The sequence below is a fragment of the Barbatula barbatula genome (assembly GCF_947034865.1).
Source record: "Barbatula barbatula genome assembly, chromosome: 25".
NCBI classification, from domain to species: domain Eukaryota; kingdom Metazoa; phylum Chordata; class Actinopteri; order Cypriniformes; family Nemacheilidae; genus Barbatula; species Barbatula barbatula.
The window spans coordinates 12,352,941-12,372,318 of NC_136788.1; the positions used below are offsets into that span (position 1 = coordinate 12,352,941).

Consider the following 19,378-nt stretch of genomic DNA (forward strand, 5'->3'; position numbering starts at 1 on the left):
TTTACGTGGTCATTTCTATAGTAGGCTAATCCTCCAGGAGCAAGGAGGCATGGTGTTGGGTTGCAAGGGTCCATACTGTGTTTTCAAACGCGAGCACCTCCTGCTATAAACAGGTGGCAATTGAACTTTCCCCGTGTCAAGATCGAATGAGGTTTGGGGAGAGATATCTCAGAGAAAAACACCTGTTGATCGCTCAACTGTTGGGGCTATAAAAGTTTAATGGCAGGAAATGATAGGGAGCTGAATTCCCCCAAAGTGAGCATACATTTCCCTAGTCATGTAAATTGTAAAAATGATTAACTGTGTTACTAAATGTACATTGACTATGCTTTAATACAGTTTAATACAACGTTTGAGAAAAACAACACCTACCCTGCCAAAAACAATTTGAAAAGAGAGAAGAAACGTAAAATGTATCCTGTAAAGTTAGTGGGGAATGTTATTATATATAATACGTTTCTTTCACAGTAGACATTAAATGCGAAGTTTTAAAGTTTTTATATTCTGCTGCTGAACACTATCAGTAGTACAGTGAAAAGTTAGCAAAGAAAAGCAGAAGTGAGCTGCGAACAGATTACCAGGCCTGTGCGATATCAGAAGGGTTGAGCAACTTGCTTGTATCGATAAGATCAAAGGCTGTCAAGTTTACACGCAAGATTTCACGGAACACCCTAAAAAAACTATTCTACACCAACAATTTCTGAAATCACATGTTTAGAATACCCGAAGAATATAATTGCACAGAAAGCTGTACTTTTAAATGCTAGTTTTACGCAAATTGCAGAGGTTGTAAACGGCAAGATTTAAGTAAACATGTCGGGTTTCGTCGGCGAGGTACAAAGCTTCACGATCGTAAACACTAAAACCTAGTGCAAAAAAACACCTCAATTACTTTTAGCGAAAAGATACGCACACAACACCTACCAACACAAAACCAACCAAACCCTGCGAAACACTGTTCAAGTTTTTGTTGTGGCGTGGCAACTTTTTTTCACAACTACGAGCTCTCGATAACTCAACCCTAGTCAAACCAAGATAAAACGGGTAATATTTACTCGAATACATCCGTTAACAGATGGACACATTTATTAAATCTCCCTTACCTTCACAGACCGCAGCTGTGTCGAGACTGCAGGTCTTTAGTGAACATGTTCGGGTTTAATTCGCACCCGCTGCATGCTCAACGCGCTGCCATTTTGTCCTCTCGCTGGACGACGAGGGAGAAAAAACACAAGCTCCCTCATTTTCAAGTGCGCATAACTCCCCCACTAAGCCATAAACGGGTGCCGAAACGGGTCCAGGGCAGAGTTAAGGATATCCGCTTCGACCAGGGAAGGTTTTTGTCGTCATTTCGTGGACGTTTCGGTCCCACTAGTTTGTTTCCTTCTGACGGCGACAGACAAACTCTATCAGCTTAACTCACTTGCGCCCTCTCAGCTGAACGCTCGAGAACGCGCTTGCAACGCTTCTTTTGCCCGTTTAGGTGAAATGCGTCACAACAGCTGTGATGCGCTACTGCCACTGACAGGACTGGAGAGGTAACGCGCGCAGTGGAATACCGTTTTGCGGTTTGGTGTCCCCGTCTGGTGGGCTTATATAAGTCGACTGCAGGGTTTTTGCGCAATGAGAAAGTTAATGTATTAGTTTAATATAAATAACTAAACTCAGTTATTAAACGACAATTTATCAGAAATATGTGTTACATTGTGCTTTACGTTACATTAGCAAATATTAGAAAATGGTTTCTGTTAATAGAAGTGATACCATACAATCTTAACAGCTATAAAAAATATAATTTTACTGTAAGGTTGTTGTTACAATATTACATCATAGCTTATACACTAACATTCTGTGTGTATACATTTACAACAGGGTTGAAAACAAACAGACAAGTATGATTGACACTTTTATTCAGGAGAAGCATGTCATTTTAAAAGCTGCCATTGTTTTACAAGTACCACACTACACCTCTGCAATTAACATGGGAAAACAATTATTTATGATGACTCATTGATGAAATGTGTTGCACGGTGTAGTTTATGACAATAGCCTATCTTCTTATCATGATTATGCGTGTGCTTCTAATATGTACACATTTAACATTATAATGCAAACAATATGGCCACTGAATGACATAACATTTCAAACCAGTAAAATCAAGTGAATGTTTTGTACACACTTCACACAAGTTAATTTTTAATTGGCAGCTTTCCCTTTATAATAACCCTTAGTAATACTGAGCCCATAAGACGCACATCAGAAGTTAAAACAAAGAGGAGCGCATTTGGGGTTGTCTGGGGAACAATTGTTAAGCGTACTCGGCATTGATGAAAACATCAAGAATCTTTTAAAAAGATCATGCTTGGTGCTCAACGTGAGAATGAACTATTCTTGTACAGAAAAGAAAAAACGTGCACTTATTCATGAGTGGCCCTGCATAAATTTAGGCACCAGTCATATGCTGTTCCTCCTTTCCCTCACATCCAAACAATTAACCAAAAAAGTCTCTCTGAAACAAGGGTTTATGCCATGGCATCCAAATGTATGTAACGTTCATAAAGTAATTGTTTAAATATTTAATTGCATACAATGGGCCTCATTTATGAAATACGAGCAGAACAAATTTTGTGTAAAACGTTCTTGAATTCATTCTAACTTTTAGGATTCATGAAAATGTTCATATTTTCAAAATGTTAACTTAGTTGATACAAAAGAAATGTACACCTGCTCCATACCACATGTAAATAGTGCGTTTTCAGAAGATCACCATGTATTATTTCAGCTGGCTAAAAGCGCTTTGGCGGACACGGTTTAATTTATTGGTAAGCATGTAGCCTATTAGTCTCTTATGCATTCATGAAATATAATGTAGCCAAACCAGAGAATGAATTCCAGAGGATTCCAGCATTTCTAGATACGTAATTTGCGTAGCTGTAATACATAGCCGGGATTGTTTTTTTTGTGAATGAGCGTGCACTCGGTTTACGAATGATTAAAAATCATTGACACACACACATTTTACTATCAAATGTGACGTTTACGAAGTATTTGTGAATCCGGAGGAGAGTTTTCGGAGGGTCGGTTTAACAAATTACTCGGAATTTACTCATATATTTACGAATGTTTCATGAATGAGGCCCATTGACAGCATTTTGTTTACAATTCATTATACTATTCTAACCATCAGCAGTCCCTGCCTTAAGATTAATGTATTTTAATCTTTAGGCAAACCTCATGTCTTGATACATTAATTATCAAATGGGAGCTCAGGAATGTTCATTTGATGATATAAACCCCTTGTTAAAGGTGCTAGAATGTGAGCTTTGAAGGGTTAATCACCAATGTCATAGACTATTAAGATAATGTAGCTCCGGTAAATAGAATGTGAAGGCCAGGACCATTAGTGCTTTATATTTCATGCGTTTCATTTAAACATCTACATTTTCTCCCCGTATTAGAATTTCCTGAAGGATCTTCTTATAGAACGGAGAGTAAACAAGCTTGTTGAAGGTTACCAACCGTCCCAACTTAACGGCAATTTCTTCTAACTCTTTGCTGATGGGTGTCAGACCTCCAGGGAGGGGAGGGGAACACCTGTTGGTGCAGGTATCCAAGAACCCCAAAAGGTAAGTTTGGATCCGGGAGTCTATTTCGAAAAACATAACATAGATTAGAATTTGTTATGATTTCCGAGTTCGCTCAACACTTTTAATGCACAAAATCCTGAAGGGCAAGCTTACCAATGACCTTACGAATGGGGTTATCTGCTAACTTAGCAGCTACAATTTGGCCTTTCAAAGTGCTCTCACGGTCTGGGGAAAAAGGTAAAAAGCCATGCTGAGACAGGCATCCTCTGAGCTCCATACACAACTTTTCTCCGATAGCAGCAAAAGGTTCATCATCTTTGAAAGACCTAGGAAGAGAACAACATAACAGTCACAAATAGGAGGATATGACTATACAATTATATTTTTATTAGAATTAGTTGTGCTCTGTAAAGATCACTAAATATATTTTGAAGAATGTTGGTAACCAAACAATGGCGGTAACTATTCGCTTTTATTGTATGGACACAAAACTAAGGTCAAAGGTACCGTCGTAATGTGTTTACCAACATTCTTCAAAAAAATATTTTTGTTCTGCAGAAGAAAGTCATACAGGTTTGAAATGACAAGATGGTGAGTTAATTTTTGTGCGAACTATCCCTTTGAAAAATGAGAACAAAAATATCAATGGCTGCTCTTGTTTTTCCAAACAAATGCTGTCTAGAACAAGAATGTCTATTCGCTAGTTGCACAAGATGGCGACAGTGAGCTTTTGGGAAGCGAGAGTCGGAAGAGAAATTTCTGGTCCTATATCGCCATATGGGAAAAGGAGGATTTTGGCCTAGCAAATAAGGGTGTTTTTCAGATAAAAAAAGAACAAAGTAATATATAAGCGATAGGACAGATCCTCTTTACATTGCAAGACAAAACGAAAGTGATTTGCACTGTCCCAAATGTCCCAAAAATCTACGAGTCCGTAGGATGTCCCATTTGTATTTTTAGCGCTCAGATGTGTGCTCCCAAATGCCACCTTTGTGCCCACGATGTGGTCCGCATTGAAAGTTGAAACGGACTCCGCTGAATTTACCTACCCAGGAAGCCTTGCGAATGACCAACCAGAGAACGGATGGCAGAAAAGCTCACAGGCGCCATATTGTGCAACTAGCCCATTGACACACATTTAACAATTTTATTGGCCATTTAAACTTACGGTGTATGCATTTCAGATACTAGTATCTTAATGGTTTTCTTCAAACGTTCCATTAGGCCCGGAAGTCCAGAAATGGCCTCGCCAGCACTGTTATACACTATTAGCAGAACCGATGCCACCAGTGCTAGCTGCTCAAGTTCCTGTTTCATCTCTTGAAATCTACTTTGATCCATGAGAAGAGTCTTCGAGGACCATACAGGAGAGCGAAAAGGAAGGAAAAGGTTTATTTTTTGTGAAATTACAGAACTTGGATTGACTAAACATTAACATTAAAGGCAGGGTGTCCGAATTACGCTTGTTTCGACAGTCATGCTGAGCCAATCAGCAGTAAGGTGCACAGTGCACAGGACATCGAGCCGAGCACTGATGAAACGAAAGATGGGGGTAGGGGTGTGTGTGTTTTGGTGATTTGAACATCAACAAAGGCTAAGATAAATTGGAGACCCCGCCTTTAATTTCAAAAGAAAATTCTTCTTTTACTTGGTGAGCTGTCCCTTTAGTGTTAACAAAAGTCAGATTACCTCAGGAAATGACTCTGCATCATGGTCCCATTTCAACAGGCGTAGATAGGCGTGATTGTGCACAGTTAGAGCGAGTTGGGAAGAATAAGGTGTGCATGTCGCCCCACCCTCCACCTTTCCACGATTTACATAGTCTGCTGTGTCCTGGAGCCATTTTTTGGTGAAATCCAAAGCATCTGCAAACATTAAAAGACTACTATATTAAAAAGACTTAGAAGCATGATAAGTGCATGAAGCTTTCCATGTTTTTTAATCTGATGTTAATTTATTGATTTTGCTTACTGGGCTGTTTTTCTAGGAACTCTTGAAATTTATTTCGCTCGTATTCCACAGACTGCTGTAAGAGGTGAGGTCGCAGACTGCTAACAGCAAAGTTGGCCATGTCTATCTTCATCTTGTCAAGCACTGCAAATATAGACCTGCAGATTGTGTATAAATAAAGCGAATTCTATAATGAGCTTACAAAGCAAATTCTAACATGAGCTCATGTGACTTTCACATCTGAATGCCACTGTTATTGTGAGTGACTTACTTAAAAAGTGGGACAATTTCAGTGATTTCGCGAAGGTTTTTGACGTCCTTGTCACGACAAGGTGCGCAAAAGGTTGCCATCATGTCAATTATAAACCGGGCCACTTTACTGATGTCCAGAGCACAGTTTTCAGCCTCCTGCTGGATCAGTGAGAGGTCCAGAGCTTCTTCAATTTGACCTCTCAGTCGACTCTGTCCTGGCAAGAGAAAAGACAGCAGGGTCTGGTGTAGAGGGAAAAGGTTAGGCAGAGAATTATCAACATTAGTATGATAAGAAAAAAATAGCTCAATCTTTGAACTGGTCCAAAAATGCGTGCTTTCTGTGAGGAAAACCTGTGATATGCATACAATGACAACTCTTTCGAATGTGTTCATTGCATTTACATTTAGTACTTTATCGGACGCTTTTATACAAAGCCACTCACAAATGAGGTAAACAATAATAGCATTTGTTCACCGCTTTTTAGGATGGAAAAATATCTGAATATATTCATAGAAATAATGATTTAGGAATGACTTATTTTCTTTCATTACCTCTTTAATATCTCCAACCAGTTTTATAGCATGGCTGTATGATGGTGGGTTCTCACTCAGCTCTGCCACAAGACAATCCCAGAATGCTTTGTGCATTATTTCTTTGACCTGTTTCTCCAAACTGAACACAGAGAAAGATGTTCATACATTTAAAGAACATGAGCGTTCAATGTTAAAATGTAGAGCAGATATGAAATCAGTTATAATATGCGTATAATAGTCAGAAGTCTTTTTCAAATAATAAAAACGACACTATAACATTGTGATAACATGTTTCATATATCATTACCTTCCCTCCTCAGGCTCAAAAGGTTTCACTTGAAAAGCACTGTTTAACACGATTTCATGGGCTAGTGCCATATTGGTGACTCCTTTGGCTGTCTCCATAAGTTCTTCCACCGAGACAAATCTAGGTGGACTGGCTGTGTGTATTTGAATGCAACATTAAACATTATTATAAAACACACTAACAAATGCTTCACTGAATCGAAGTCTAATGTGTTCTTACACTGTGGCGTGAGCCTGTGAGGACTGGGAGTATTTCTTCTCATTCGCTTTCCGATCATCTCCTCTGATGGTTCTGCAGAATTCTCCATTTCATCCTTGTCCATCTTATTCTGCTCCTCTTTAGAGGACTTATTGGATTCCTTGGGCATCCTTTGCTTAAACACAAAAGGAAATCCAACAGGCCTTTTTTACAGACTACAGCATAAGCCGAAATTCACAACATGTTCAACACTCCAATAGCTCTTTCTGGTAATAGCGTGAAACCTTTTCTTTTGTTAAGTTGTTTTGCATTTATTATAACAAGAGGAAAAGTCTAGAGGGTTTTAAGCACATTTGCTTTCGTTAGCCAACTCTCTTGTAATCCTATCAAATATTTGATTTTCGTAAACTCGCGTTCTTATCAATATTGACCTGGTTTATATTGCTGTCACATAAACAGACAGTGAATTAATCTTTTACTAAAGAAATCTCTGCATCCATACAAGATGTAAAAGCATGATGCTTTGCGTCGCATCTGTCTGCGCCGTAACGCCCGGTCATTCATTTAGCAGAAACAGTACGAATAAAACATTGCATTTTGATTTTACCTTTTTTTATAAATAGACTGACCGCCCTTCTACAAACTATTCTTTAAAATTTGCCACAAATAATCAAGAGTAGTCAAAACGTTGTCTGTGTTCTGGATGAATCCATACAAACTGACGCGTTTATTTACGGAAGTCTGGTTGAGAACGGTCCTTTGTAGTCTTTTGAGGTCCCATTTTTATAGGACGAACCAAAAAAGAACTACATTTCCCATACATAATCGCCTTTTGATCGCCCCAATTGTACGCGTCTCGGATATGACATCAGAGAGTACTTTATAAACATTAATAATAAAGCATTAATTTGTATTAGTATTTACTCAACATACAGTTTTATCTGAAATATTAAATAACAGGTACAATTAAAATATATCAAAATAATCTATATTTACAAATCGGCTCTGCATGCTAATGTCTTTCAAAGTGATTTGCACATTTGCAAAAGGTGTTGTAGGTCCCCCAGAGATACAACAAACCCAAAATTAGGATTCATTTTTATTTTAAATAATTGCTTTGAAAAGAACAAAACCAAAGTTGGCACGAGGAAAAAACGAGATGAACGTGTCATATCTTCGGTGGACACTAGATGGCAGCAATGCTAATCTTTATTATCTTGTTACTGAATGACTGCCACAGGGAAAAAAAAGTAAATATATTCTTTATTCTTATATTCGGAATTTCAAACTACATCTTGAATAATTATCTGTTAAACGAAAGTGCAAAGAAACCCTAGAAATCATTGCTCTTTGATAAGAGATAATAAGAGACACGCGCAACCTTGACTGAACACATCCCTCGATCCGCTAAATCCCACCAGTGCAACTAAAACCAAGGTGATATCCTCTTTATAAATTATTAACTAATAAAAAAATTGCCATAAGTTACCGCACCACAATACCTCGTAAACCTGAATTTTGAATACTTGTATAATCTCAAGATGCTAGCCTGAGGAGCTAACAACCATAAATGCAGTGATAGCTTTTAACGTTACTTAGCCTAGCTTAACATAATTGTTTTTATTAGCTTATTATTTATAATGTTTATACAAACTTGTTCAATTGGTATTAGTCACCACTGTCATTAAGAATAAATGAAACATGACCCGTATTGATTTCTTATGATAACACATATTTACATTAATAAACAATGTTTTTTTTCTATTTTATTGTTTAGCCTTTGTGAAGGACATGGATTTAAATACCTCTTAAATTACACAGGATTGTGTTTATCCAGACAGGTTTACTCTGGGGTTAAAGGTTTTCACTGACATTAAATCCAAATTTCTCTCCTTTAGGCAAAACTAGTTTGATCGGGCCAGGTGAAAGGTTAAATCTGACCTCCGCTTTGCCTTAAAGCAGGTAACGCTCTTTTGACCAGACGTCCTGACCGGTGCCATATTCATTTTCACAACAGCAGCTATTTGAGTCATATTACAGACACAATATGGACAGAGAATCATCCCATTTTATGGATGGTGTCCTTTTAATTTTGCCTTTCATGCCTTATAAAGTTGTTTAATATCTGCTGAGGTGAATCCGCGGAGGAAGCGAATAAAGACTTTGGCCCCCGGGTCATCTGTGATAGTAGCAAATTCTAACGGGATCATTTAATTCCTGCACATGATTGATACATCAGCACAAGCTAAATGGACAAAAGCCTTTCTTCTATTAAAACCCCAGGCTTACTGAAGACCTCCCACTTTCTAAGTCGCTCATGACGGGACACAGGGAACCAAGCACGGGTCAAATTAAATATCTTATATAATTTCGTCTGAATGACAGTATCATCTGTCCATTCAGTGTTATGGCCCTGACCCCTATTACCCTATACTCTTAGCATGGCAGCATTTTCACCTTGATGGTTTCGGAATGGAATTTAAAACGCTTTTCGTGACGCAACGACCTGAACTTTGTCTACAGTTGTTGCACTAATGTCAACGGTAGTGGTTTAGATAATCTATTCTTATGAGGGCAAATTTATTATTTGGGGGTTATGCAACATTTTAAAACAGGATGTGTGGGGTCTGAAATCTGATTGGAAGGGCCACGTTTGAAGATGTATAATATATACAGTACGCACACTAGTGTTACCCCACAAGAGTTATATTTAGTAGTACGCCACGTTGCTACATTCATTCCATATGTAAACAGGTTATAGTTGCATTATATGTATCACCATACGACTTGCTGGATACATTTATTATTATGCATTTTGTATTATTTACTGTGACTATCAAAAATTAGCTGACACATAAAATATAGATATGATCTGCTGGTTTACTTAAGATATTCTTTACATGATTTTACATTTATTCAAGTTCAAAGGAGACCCACATGGATTCTGAAACTGAGCTTTTCTCTCCGGTGAGTGGAACTGTGTGTTAAAACAAAATAATGTGTTTTATGAAATGCACAAATACATATTATAAACGAAGATTTACACATTTTTTGTCTCTGTCTGTAGATGGAAGATAAAAGTGTTCTTGGTATGAAGATCCCCAACGTTGCTTCCGAAAATGATGGCCGTACCATCTTAGTGCATGTACTGGAATTCAAAACAAGTCTTCTGCAAGCAGTCGAGGAGTTACACATTCACAGGGTATGATTTCTGCAGTCATCTACAGTATGTTTTTTAAAGGTGTAAACCTGGACAAAACTGAATAGTGAAAGAAAGAAAAGGGTGTCAATAGTGGAGAATAACGAGGTCCGCTGTTTGGACTGATATTTATTGCTGTGATGTTTTCTTTGAGGGGATTGTTGTTGCGTTAACATTTGTACCCTGCCAGGCTCAGCAAGACGTTTTTTTAATTGATTACCTGACAGATTGAGATAAAAGAACTATCCCCCCCCCCCATGCACCCGCACTCCATTCTATTTGGTCAGAATCATTAATATTTAAAATGTGCAATAACTAAAAGACAAATTATAGTTTTAGTCTTGCTTCAGCCAAACTTTTAAAGTGCACATAAACATACAGACAACCTTAGACAAATATCAGCCCCCTAAAAGGCTGCAAGACATCCCAATATATTAGGAATGTGGGTCTGTTAGTGTCCGAACAGCATCGAGATCTATTTGGCCCGCTCGTGAAGAACTAAGGAATGTCATGTTGTGGGAGTTGTGCCACGAGTATTCAAAAGAAGGAAATGCAAGCAACACATTCTGACCATCTGGGCTGAATCCAGCAGAAGTTACACGTACATTAGAACGGTCCTTGCACACAGGACCGGCACCCTCAAGCGAAGCACTTAAAACCCAACACTGGACATGTTTAAAGGTTGTAAGAGCAAAAATAAACAATTCTATCTCGTGTTTTATTGTTATGATGATGTTTGGTGAGGAACAAAGGCATTAACTCAATGTGATCCTCAGGCATGCCATTAAACTAACACTTTGTAGTTTTCTGGTTTATAGGGCCAAGGTTAAGATGGAGGATTTCCTGCCAGACAAATGAGCTCAGCTGAATGCCGTCGCCGCTTATATTCTTTTTAAGAGAGCGCAAAGTGTGTTCCATTAAAATGACTCTATTCACTTGGGATGTTGTCAGTTGCTTGGCCAGATACAGGAAATCTGAACATCCAGCTAGTGAAAGAGTTTAGTCCTGATGTATGACACTAGACTAGTCTAGGATGAAAAAAACAAGTTTGTTTTCTCTTTCATCTTATCGGATTTTATGCATCTAATATAAATGCACTGCAGTCAGTTTCAGTTCTTGAAGATTAACATGGTCCACGAATTTAAGTGTTTTTTACCTGGCAAAATTTACTGTCCCACTGCGAATTGATAACAGTTTATCTAGTGTGCACTTTCAAGGGTGTTTTGCAAGTAGCACACTTTATTAGGAAAGCATAAATAAACTACTACATGCCCATAAAAAGCCACTATATAGAAAACCATTGAGTTAAACCTGCTGTTCCAGGTGAAAGGAGAATAAGGATGACTTCATATAGTATTACAATCACATCTTGTCGATGATACCTTCACAAAGAAAATGAGAAACAGAATAGAAATCTAAATGTAATTTCTTTGGTTACGCTATTGATTTGTGATGACGAGAACATTTGTGTTGGATACTTATGTACTAATATATATACAAATTGTATACTAATATTTATAGATCGTGTGAATGTTGTGCGAAATGTGTTTTTGATCATTTCAATACAGGATGCTGAAAAACGATATGAGGAGCAGATTTGTAAACTTGTGCTGGAGAAGCAAGAGTTAGAATGGCAGACGGTTTGTATGATAAGTATACTGTTCTTTATTTGTATAGTACCCCAAAATGCTAGTGTGCAAAATCAACTGAAATATTAAAAGTTTTTGCTTTTTATATCCCAGGAATCCTTACGAAACAAGATCGCTCGAATGTCAAATGATAATTCAGAGTCACTTGCTGCTGTAAAAAAGCAGGTATGACCACTCACAAAACCTATATGTTCTGAGCTTTATTGTGAATTATAATGTATTATTTTGTCCCCTAATTTAAAGTTTCAGGCCCAGATCAGAAAAACCGAGGGAGAGAAGGTCAGTTATGATCTACTATTGTATCAATTACATTTCATAGTGAGATTTTTTTATCAGATGATCATTTTTGTAATATTTTCTACACTAACCTTATTTGCATATTTTATTATTAATGCATTGATTATTAATCAATGGACTCATCACTTATAAATAAAGGGGAAAATCCAGTTTGCTGCTGAACTCAAGGACAAAGAGATCACAAGCCTCAAGGAAGAACTAAAACTGCTGCAGGTATATGCAAACATCAGCACAATAAAACACATACCTCCACACGTCAACATGCGTTTTCCCCTTTTGGGACACACACGTATAACAGTGGGAAAATCCATCTCATCACTGACCTTTTGAGTGGGGGTCTGTGTAGGTCTATTTGGTGTTGTCAGATAAATGATGTCACATGGGTGATGTATGCTTTCGTCTACGGTTCACCACACCCTCGGTTCAACCGTACGATTGGCCAATAAAGACCCTTGTTACCCTTTTATTTGGCCATGGTAATGTGAGCGATTTCATGCTTATAAAAGATAGCCCAGCAATTATTTTGATGTTTTAGGGAACACTTTGTAATTTGAATTCAATCAGAACAACATAAAATAAAAAATATAATAATGATTTGAATAGAAGACCGCATAATGACGTGTTTATACGTTTTATCCTTCATTACGTTCATCTTTCACTTTATTTTAATTCTGTAAAGACAGATTTAGACCTTAATTATTGTTGACTTGTTAGACAATGTTAAATGAAATAATTGTGTCGCTAGTAATGTCAAAATAAACTTGAATAACTTTTTATGCATTAATGCATTGTAACGAATTTGCAAGGGTGCACCAAGTAATGTTTTGCTAAGTTATATGACTACATGACCCACTAGTTTTTTTATATTTTATTGAACTTTTAAACTGAAATATAATTATATTGAGTGCACCTTTAATTTGAAAAATCTGGAATTAATTACCTGGTAATTTTAATTTATTATATACTAAATATTAAATATACTTGAAAAGGTCATTCAGTTTATTAAGAAGGCCACTAAAACACTTTATCTTCTTGTGCTACTGTCTTACAGTTGCTCAGGTACAGTTTGGAGAAGAAATTAGCAGAGCTGGTAAGGATTTCCAATTATATAAATTGTTGACAGAGGCGAGTGGGAGCGCTAAGAATTAAAAGGAGGAACTGAGAGGGGGAGCAGATCATCAGGAGTAACGAATAGGGAGGGCGTGACACGTGAACTGCCAGCGCCGCTGTGAAAATACCGCTATTAAAATATTTTATATCAGAGCTCCGCTCTGTTTAACCTTTCGATGGCGGAGAGGTGGGAACAGTTTGATACACACAATCAAACAGTAACGGGCTGCGGTTCGCATAAAGGCCCCTCAGGCATGTTTGGAAGTTGACTCCTTATCTAGCAGAAAGGAGCGCTCGGCCTTGATGTTAAACAAAGGTCTTCAAACTCTCAGAGAAACGATGCAGTATATATTCACGGTCCGCCCTCATGGAGAAGAAAGACCGTTATTGCTCGCACGGTTAAATTGAGATATTCCTCTTGAAAGGGAGGACAGTGTGTTTTTAAACTTTTCAGGAGCAGAAGTTGCAGTTGCAGACGCAGTTAAAAGACAGCCACCTGAATCAACTGGGAGAGGTGGAGAGGCGCTTCGGCGCCGTATCCAGACAGTGCGCCGTGGTCAAGCAGGCCCATGAGAAACTCGAGCAAAACGGTACGGCCGCCACCCCGTATAAGTAAAACAACACATCTGACATATGCCCGGATATGACAGTCCTAACAAATTAGGCTTGGATCTTTCAAATCTGGATAAGAGTGACAGGCTGTGCTTAACAGACAGACACGTATATCTGGTGTGTAACCATTTACTTGTAATGTTAATTTCAAGTTTATGTTGAGTCAGCGGTATAAACATGATTATCTTTTGACTTCAAACTTTAGTATCACTATTTACGTGAGGCAGCGATAGAGTCGCTGCTAATTTAAAGAAGCATCAGGCTCGTAGTTTGTCTGGTATGTGTAATCTTTCTTCATTCACCCCAGAAGAATGTTATGGTAGGAAACCCACCCAATCCCTTTGCTTTGCATCGTACAGTGGTTTTATGATCAGATTTGCCACTGTGAAAATCAATTATTGAATCCTTGTGTGTGATGGTTATGTCAGTCTATTTTGAAATTCAAGCTTTTTTAATCATTCTTTGTCTTAAAGTTGAAGAGGCCATGCAGATGAATAAAAAACTTACATCCATCAATGTAAAACAAGAATCTACCATTACAGCCTTAAAAAAGGTAAATAAACTGAATCATTCTTGTATTACTGACTAGCAAGAGTTTAAAGTATGAGTTAGTGCATAACACAATTTTTTATTAACTAATCGTTTTATCTTTCAACTTTACATTTAGGATGTGGATAGACTTAACAAGGAGCTGGTCACACTGAAAGTATCATCAGTCTGCAAACCTGGAGATGAGCATCTCCAAAAGGTTTTGAAAGAACAGCAGCTTCAGGAATTTCAACAGAGGCTTCTTGTGGTAGATTGTATTACTGTTGTTCAAAATAAAAATTGATACCATAATGTCTATACTGTACATGTAATATGTTATATTTTCAGGAAACAGAATTTAACAAAAAACTGAGGAATGAAACTGCTACAGAGAGGGCAGAGAAGCAGGTAGGTCCCTCTCATCTGGCTTGGTTGTGTATCCAGGTGTAAAATGTATCCAGGTAAAAAGTTCTTAAAATAATGAAACACCATATTTAATATTGCATAGGAATCCTGTACTTAACGTTTGAATGAACAAAATGATGTGTGTGTCTGTGTCAGGAGGTATTGAGGTCCCTCCACCATACTCACTGTTTGCTTCAGACACAGACAGAAGCTCTGAGCCGAGCAGAGCAAGAACTTCTCACGGTCCAAGAGGAATATCAGGTATAAGAAGATCTTTCAACTCTGTCTGCAATAACACAATTTGCATTATTAAATAATATATTTTAAAAGATTCCAAACATTCAAATAGCAAAGAATACTTAAAAATTACTGCATTTTACCACTGGATATATATATATTTTTTTTCCCTTTGATCTATTTACATTATATTAAAATACTTTATAGGTGTAGTTCATCTTCAAAATGATGTCATCATTTAGACACCCTCTTGTCATTTCAGACCTGTATGACTTTCTTAATTTCTGCAGAACACAAAAGAAGAGATTTTTTAAATGTTGGTAACAGAACAGCACAGCCCCCCATTCACTTCTATTGTAACCAATACACGTGCTAGGGTTCACTCTTTTGTAGTTCGTAAACTAGTCTTCCGCTGCTCATAAAGTTGATTGAGTGAACTGAATATTACTTTAGCATATTTAAAACACATGAAGTGCAACTCAATAATAGTAAGTGTGTTTAACGTCCGTTTACAACCTCTCTCTCTCTTTTATTCCCTCCATGCTTTTGTTTAATTCACTTAGTCATTCACTGATTAAAACCTTCATTAACATAAACACAAAAGCCAACTGATTTGTATTGGCCGCTCCATCTGTTTAGAATCCTCTGTCTAGGTTAAACAAACACATAAAAATTTACTATTGCATTATAAATTTTCTGGTTGATTAATTTCATTGCAGGTCCTTAAAGCAGAACATGAATTGAATCAGGAGAGGACCACAGAAGAGCAGGACAGTTTCGCTCAGCTTAGAAACAAGTACCAGAATTCAAAGCTGGATTGGGAGGAAAAGGTATATAGAGGTGTTTTTTGCCTTGGTTTTTGTTTGCATTCAGAGAAATGAAAATGGACCGTGTCTCCCGCAGGTGCTGCAGCTTCAGAAGATAACAGAGGCAGATCAGGTCGAGCTGAAAGCTGTGAAAGAGGCTTATTATCACCTCCAGGAGGAGAATAAACGGCTGTCTGCTGTCTGTCTAGACAATAAAACTGAAGATATTCAAAACTCACAGGTTTAATGATTATTTGTAAACCCAGACATTTTTAATAAAGCTTTTTGGGAATTATTCGTGGAAAACGAAAAACATTTAATGCTTTTGCTCACACCACACCATTTTGAAGTTCAATATTATTAATCTTGAGTTGATTTATAATCTGACTGTAATCTTTTTGTTACAGAATGGTTCAAAACATCAAGAAAGCCAAACTCTGGACAGTAGAACAGTTAGTGAGATCAACCTTGTTAAGCTGGATGTTCTCCATGAAGATGAGTCTTTGGAGGAGGACCTGTTTTGTCCTCATCATGACGTCGAACCAACCAGCCGTCCACTTAAAAGCGTTCCAGGTGAGAAGGAATGCTGTTTCCTCTAGCCAAGCCTGGCGCCACTATAACTAATAATTTTCTTGAGAATAATGTGTGGTTCCCAGTTTGACAGTGCAACTTTATCAAGACAGCTTACCTGTAATTCTCATTTTTCTTCTATAATGATGCATGAGTTTAATTTCCTTACACAGACGAAAGCACCGCTGACTGCCAGAAGGACAGAGAAGATCACGATGAAAGCAGCGTATTTAAACTTTCACTGCAGGTGGATCAAGCAATAACTGACGTGTCACCATCCGCAGAACCTGATATTTTGGTTTCACGCATGTCTGATGAGATCTCAGGACTTGAGGAAGTCACTGCCGTGACAAAACAGCTGTCAAATTTGTGTGGTGAAACAGATGTCTGTGACGGTGAGACAGACTGCAATGCGTTTGATAAAGGATGCCCCTCGAACCAAACCCGAAGTGACGCAGACAGTCCCACAGAGCTATCAGTTCCGGAAACCAGGTCTGTTTATGAGGTAGACGGTGACCTTTTGGCTTTGGAACTGCAAGATGGAGCGCTGGAACAGAATCTGTGTATTTCTGATGTGACTGAACCCCAGACATCAGATAAATACACAGACAGCCAGCGATGTGCTACGTCTCAGGAAACAAAGACTGAGTACACAGAAATCAAAGACAACCAGACTGCACCTGAATTTCTCAAGAGTCTGTCACAAACAGAAGATCAGACGAATACAAAGAGACTTCCAGAAGACAAAACATGCATCATTACACATGTGCCAGGGGACGGGATTGTGGGCCGACCGAGGCAAGGGCAGGAAGCCATACACCAGGAAACTGTACCCTCTCATGATGCACCATTAGATACACACCTTCATGAGTCCAAAGATCAATTCTCACCACCTGAAATGATCTCTGCACATTCACCAAGTTGTATTTCAGAAACAGTTGACTCACCTGAAACAAAGCTTGTGGAACAGTTGCCGGCGGTTGCTGGCGCTTTGGAACCATCCACTCAATCCATTTTACCATCAGACTCAATGGAGATCATATCAGAAAATAAAGATAAAAAGGATGATTGTGCTTTTGCATCATGTACGCAGACTTTGGAAGTTCAACAGAGTGAAGTGGCTTCTAGCGGAGCGGTTTTTGTACATCCAAACATTACAAATCCAAACCAAGATTCTTCCTCAGCTGATGGTTTTCAGAAAGATGTTGACCACAAATGCATGACAGCGGTGGGTGCTTCAAACCATGCAGGATGTAAGAGATATCGACCGACTTTTGCATGGGATACGTTTATAAAAAACAAAATGAACACGCAGGCAAAATGCGTAGATAGAAACTTTGATCATTCACTGGGCATTAGAAACAATAAACCTAGCTTGGCCTTTACCCCATCAACATCTTCCAAATCAGAGCAGAGAACTTCTGGATTTTCTGATTCTGAGTTTGTTTCTCCTTTTTGTGCTCCTCGTTTGACCAAAAAAGGCATGTATTGTAGATTTTTTGTAACAATATAATCAACATTTAAGTAAAGTAAAAAGAGTCATTTTTATTGTGCCAGCTTTCACAGCCGTGATGAAGACCCCTGACACTCCATGCAAGCGCCCCCATCAAAAAAGCAATTTCCGAGGAGAATGGAACGCAATCAAGCACTCTTTTACAGAAATGTTTGCTGAAAAAGTAAGTTTCCATATACAGGCCTGAACAGAAACTTTTGAGTTAACGTACATGCTCCGCAGCACACGGCGAGTGCGTAAAGACAACTTCAGTTCCCAGAAGTATTTCAGTGGAGTGAAATGGCAACATTCTTCTTAATTAAATGTTGATAGAAAACAGCAGGAAAAAGTATTCGAGTATTAATCACAAAAATGTAGCTCCGCTCCAATGGGAGCAAAGAGGCTAGTATGTAATAAACCAGAGATGGAGTCTATTGTTTTCTGGAACATGGCAGAACATTTATCAGTATCTTGTTCTTTAGTTTTAAGGTCTTTGCTGGATCGCGCAAAATAAAATTAATCTGATGCTTTCACTTTTTTTGCCTATTAAGTCAAATTTTGTCATCAAGGATTAGAGTTTGATCCGAAAGCAAAACAAATTCTAATAGATGAATACTCAAACATTTAAATGTACCCAACCACAGGAATAAATTACATTTTTGTGTATTAAAGGGACAGTTCACCCAAAAATGTAAATGCTGCTATCATTTACTCATAATTGTACAATATGTTTTTTTTTTTGTTCTTTGTTGTGAACACAGAAAATGATATTTGGAAGAATGCTTGTATCCAAACAGTTCTTGGCCACCATTGACTACAATAGAAAATCTTCTTTTGTAGTCAGCAGAACAAAGACATTTATAAAGCCATTTTTATGGCTGTCAATGGTTGACCAAATTAATTCTCATTGTTAATAATGCATTAGAAGTAAATTAAGATTCATGGCACTTTATGACCCTTTAAATTTTCCCGCAGGAGAGTCGATTTCTTATCCCCTACAGCTCGACTCTGAGTGGTATCCCGGCCTCTTCTTCTGTGGGTAATGGGCTGCGACAGGACGGTACTCCTACCGTATCTCCTCCCAAACTGCAAAATCTGGAGACTCGACCTGTGGATGAAGGGGTTACAGATAATTCAGAAAGCAAAGAGAAACAGAGTCAATCTGACTTAGTGGCACAGATTGCGAAAATCGACGAATTGATGTCATCAGAAGGTTTAACACCTCATAAAATACGCAAAATAGATTGAATTCGAAACTGTTACTTGGCAGTTGAATTTGTTTTATGCTTTAGTAATGTTACTTGAAGTGGTTCAATATTACATTTATAAAATCCCTATGTTAATTGTTAACTATGTTTCTAGTGGCCATTAAATAAATGTTTTTTCAGGCAATTCTTTTTCCGCTTTATCAAACATAAAAAACAAGTACAGAAAAAACAATGTTTAAAAGTCTCCCCATACCTCACCCCGTTTTGTAACAGTAAGTTTATAATAACGATTTATAATTTGGGCTGTCCGGTATGATTTTGGGGAAAAACAGATCTTCGACTCTAACCCAATTGAATCAAAGCATCTAGGTTAACCTGCAATTTTTTTCAAAAGTTTCATACAGAAATAGCGCCATCCGCTTGTTAAGCCTGCCATC

General features: G+C 37.9%; 3 protein-coding genes across 5 annotated transcripts in view; 1 reads left to right on the plus strand and 2 right to left on the minus strand.

Annotated features, from left to right (window-relative positions):
* The window catches only part of hipk3a (homeodomain interacting protein kinase 3a), a 27,414-nt gene extending 25,961 nt beyond the window's left edge, over positions 1 to 1,453 (minus strand). Inside the window, exon 1 of the mRNA XM_079450223.1 lies at positions 1,104 to 1,453. The gene's annotated coding sequence lies outside the window, so the exon portion shown is untranslated. The remainder of the gene's footprint in view (positions 1 to 1,103) is intronic.
* Positions 1,454 to 1,775: 322 nt separating this feature from the next.
* tcp11l1 (t-complex 11, testis-specific-like 1) lies at positions 1,776 to 7,586 on the minus strand. 2 transcript variants are annotated; one of them, XM_079450224.1, is made up of 10 exons: positions 7,436 to 7,586; positions 6,850 to 7,003; positions 6,631 to 6,763; positions 6,342 to 6,462; positions 5,809 to 6,029; positions 5,559 to 5,695; positions 5,277 to 5,452; positions 4,756 to 4,937; positions 3,741 to 3,913; positions 1,776 to 3,646 (listed from the first exon to the last, which is right to left on the minus strand). In XM_079450224.1, the coding sequence occupies exons 2-10, from the start codon at positions 6,995 to 6,997 to the stop codon at positions 3,429 to 3,431; spliced, it is 1,509 nt and encodes a 502-aa protein (XP_079306350.1). In that variant the 5' UTR covers positions 6,998 to 7,003; positions 7,436 to 7,586; the 3' UTR covers positions 1,776 to 3,428. The 2 variants fall into 2 exon arrangements, with proteins under 2 accessions (XP_079306350.1, XP_079306351.1); XM_079450225.1 differs by having other exon boundaries at positions 1,895 to 3,646; positions 6,850 to 6,998; positions 7,436 to 7,538.
* Positions 7,587 to 8,013: 427 nt separating this feature from the next.
* Positions 8,014 to 19,123, plus strand: ccdc73 (coiled-coil domain containing 73). 2 transcript variants are annotated; one of them, XM_079449745.1, is made up of 20 exons: positions 8,014 to 8,265; positions 8,727 to 8,790; positions 9,750 to 9,795; positions 9,896 to 10,030; positions 11,596 to 11,667; positions 11,770 to 11,841; positions 11,920 to 11,955; positions 12,112 to 12,186; positions 13,025 to 13,063; positions 13,538 to 13,673; positions 14,169 to 14,248; positions 14,363 to 14,491; positions 14,572 to 14,631; positions 14,785 to 14,889; positions 15,585 to 15,695; positions 15,769 to 15,912; positions 16,079 to 16,244; positions 16,415 to 17,722; positions 17,808 to 17,917; positions 18,709 to 19,123. In XM_079449745.1, exons 3-20 carry the CDS (start codon positions 9,766 to 9,768, stop codon positions 18,979 to 18,981), a joined length of 3,081 nt encoding a protein of 1,026 aa, XP_079305871.1. In that variant the 5' UTR covers positions 8,014 to 8,265; positions 8,727 to 8,790; positions 9,750 to 9,765; the 3' UTR covers positions 18,982 to 19,123. The 2 variants fall into 2 exon arrangements, with proteins under 2 accessions (XP_079305871.1, XP_079305870.1); XM_079449744.1 differs by having other exon boundaries at positions 8,028 to 8,265; positions 17,799 to 17,917.
* The last annotated feature ends 255 nt before the right edge of the window (positions 19,124 to 19,378 follow it).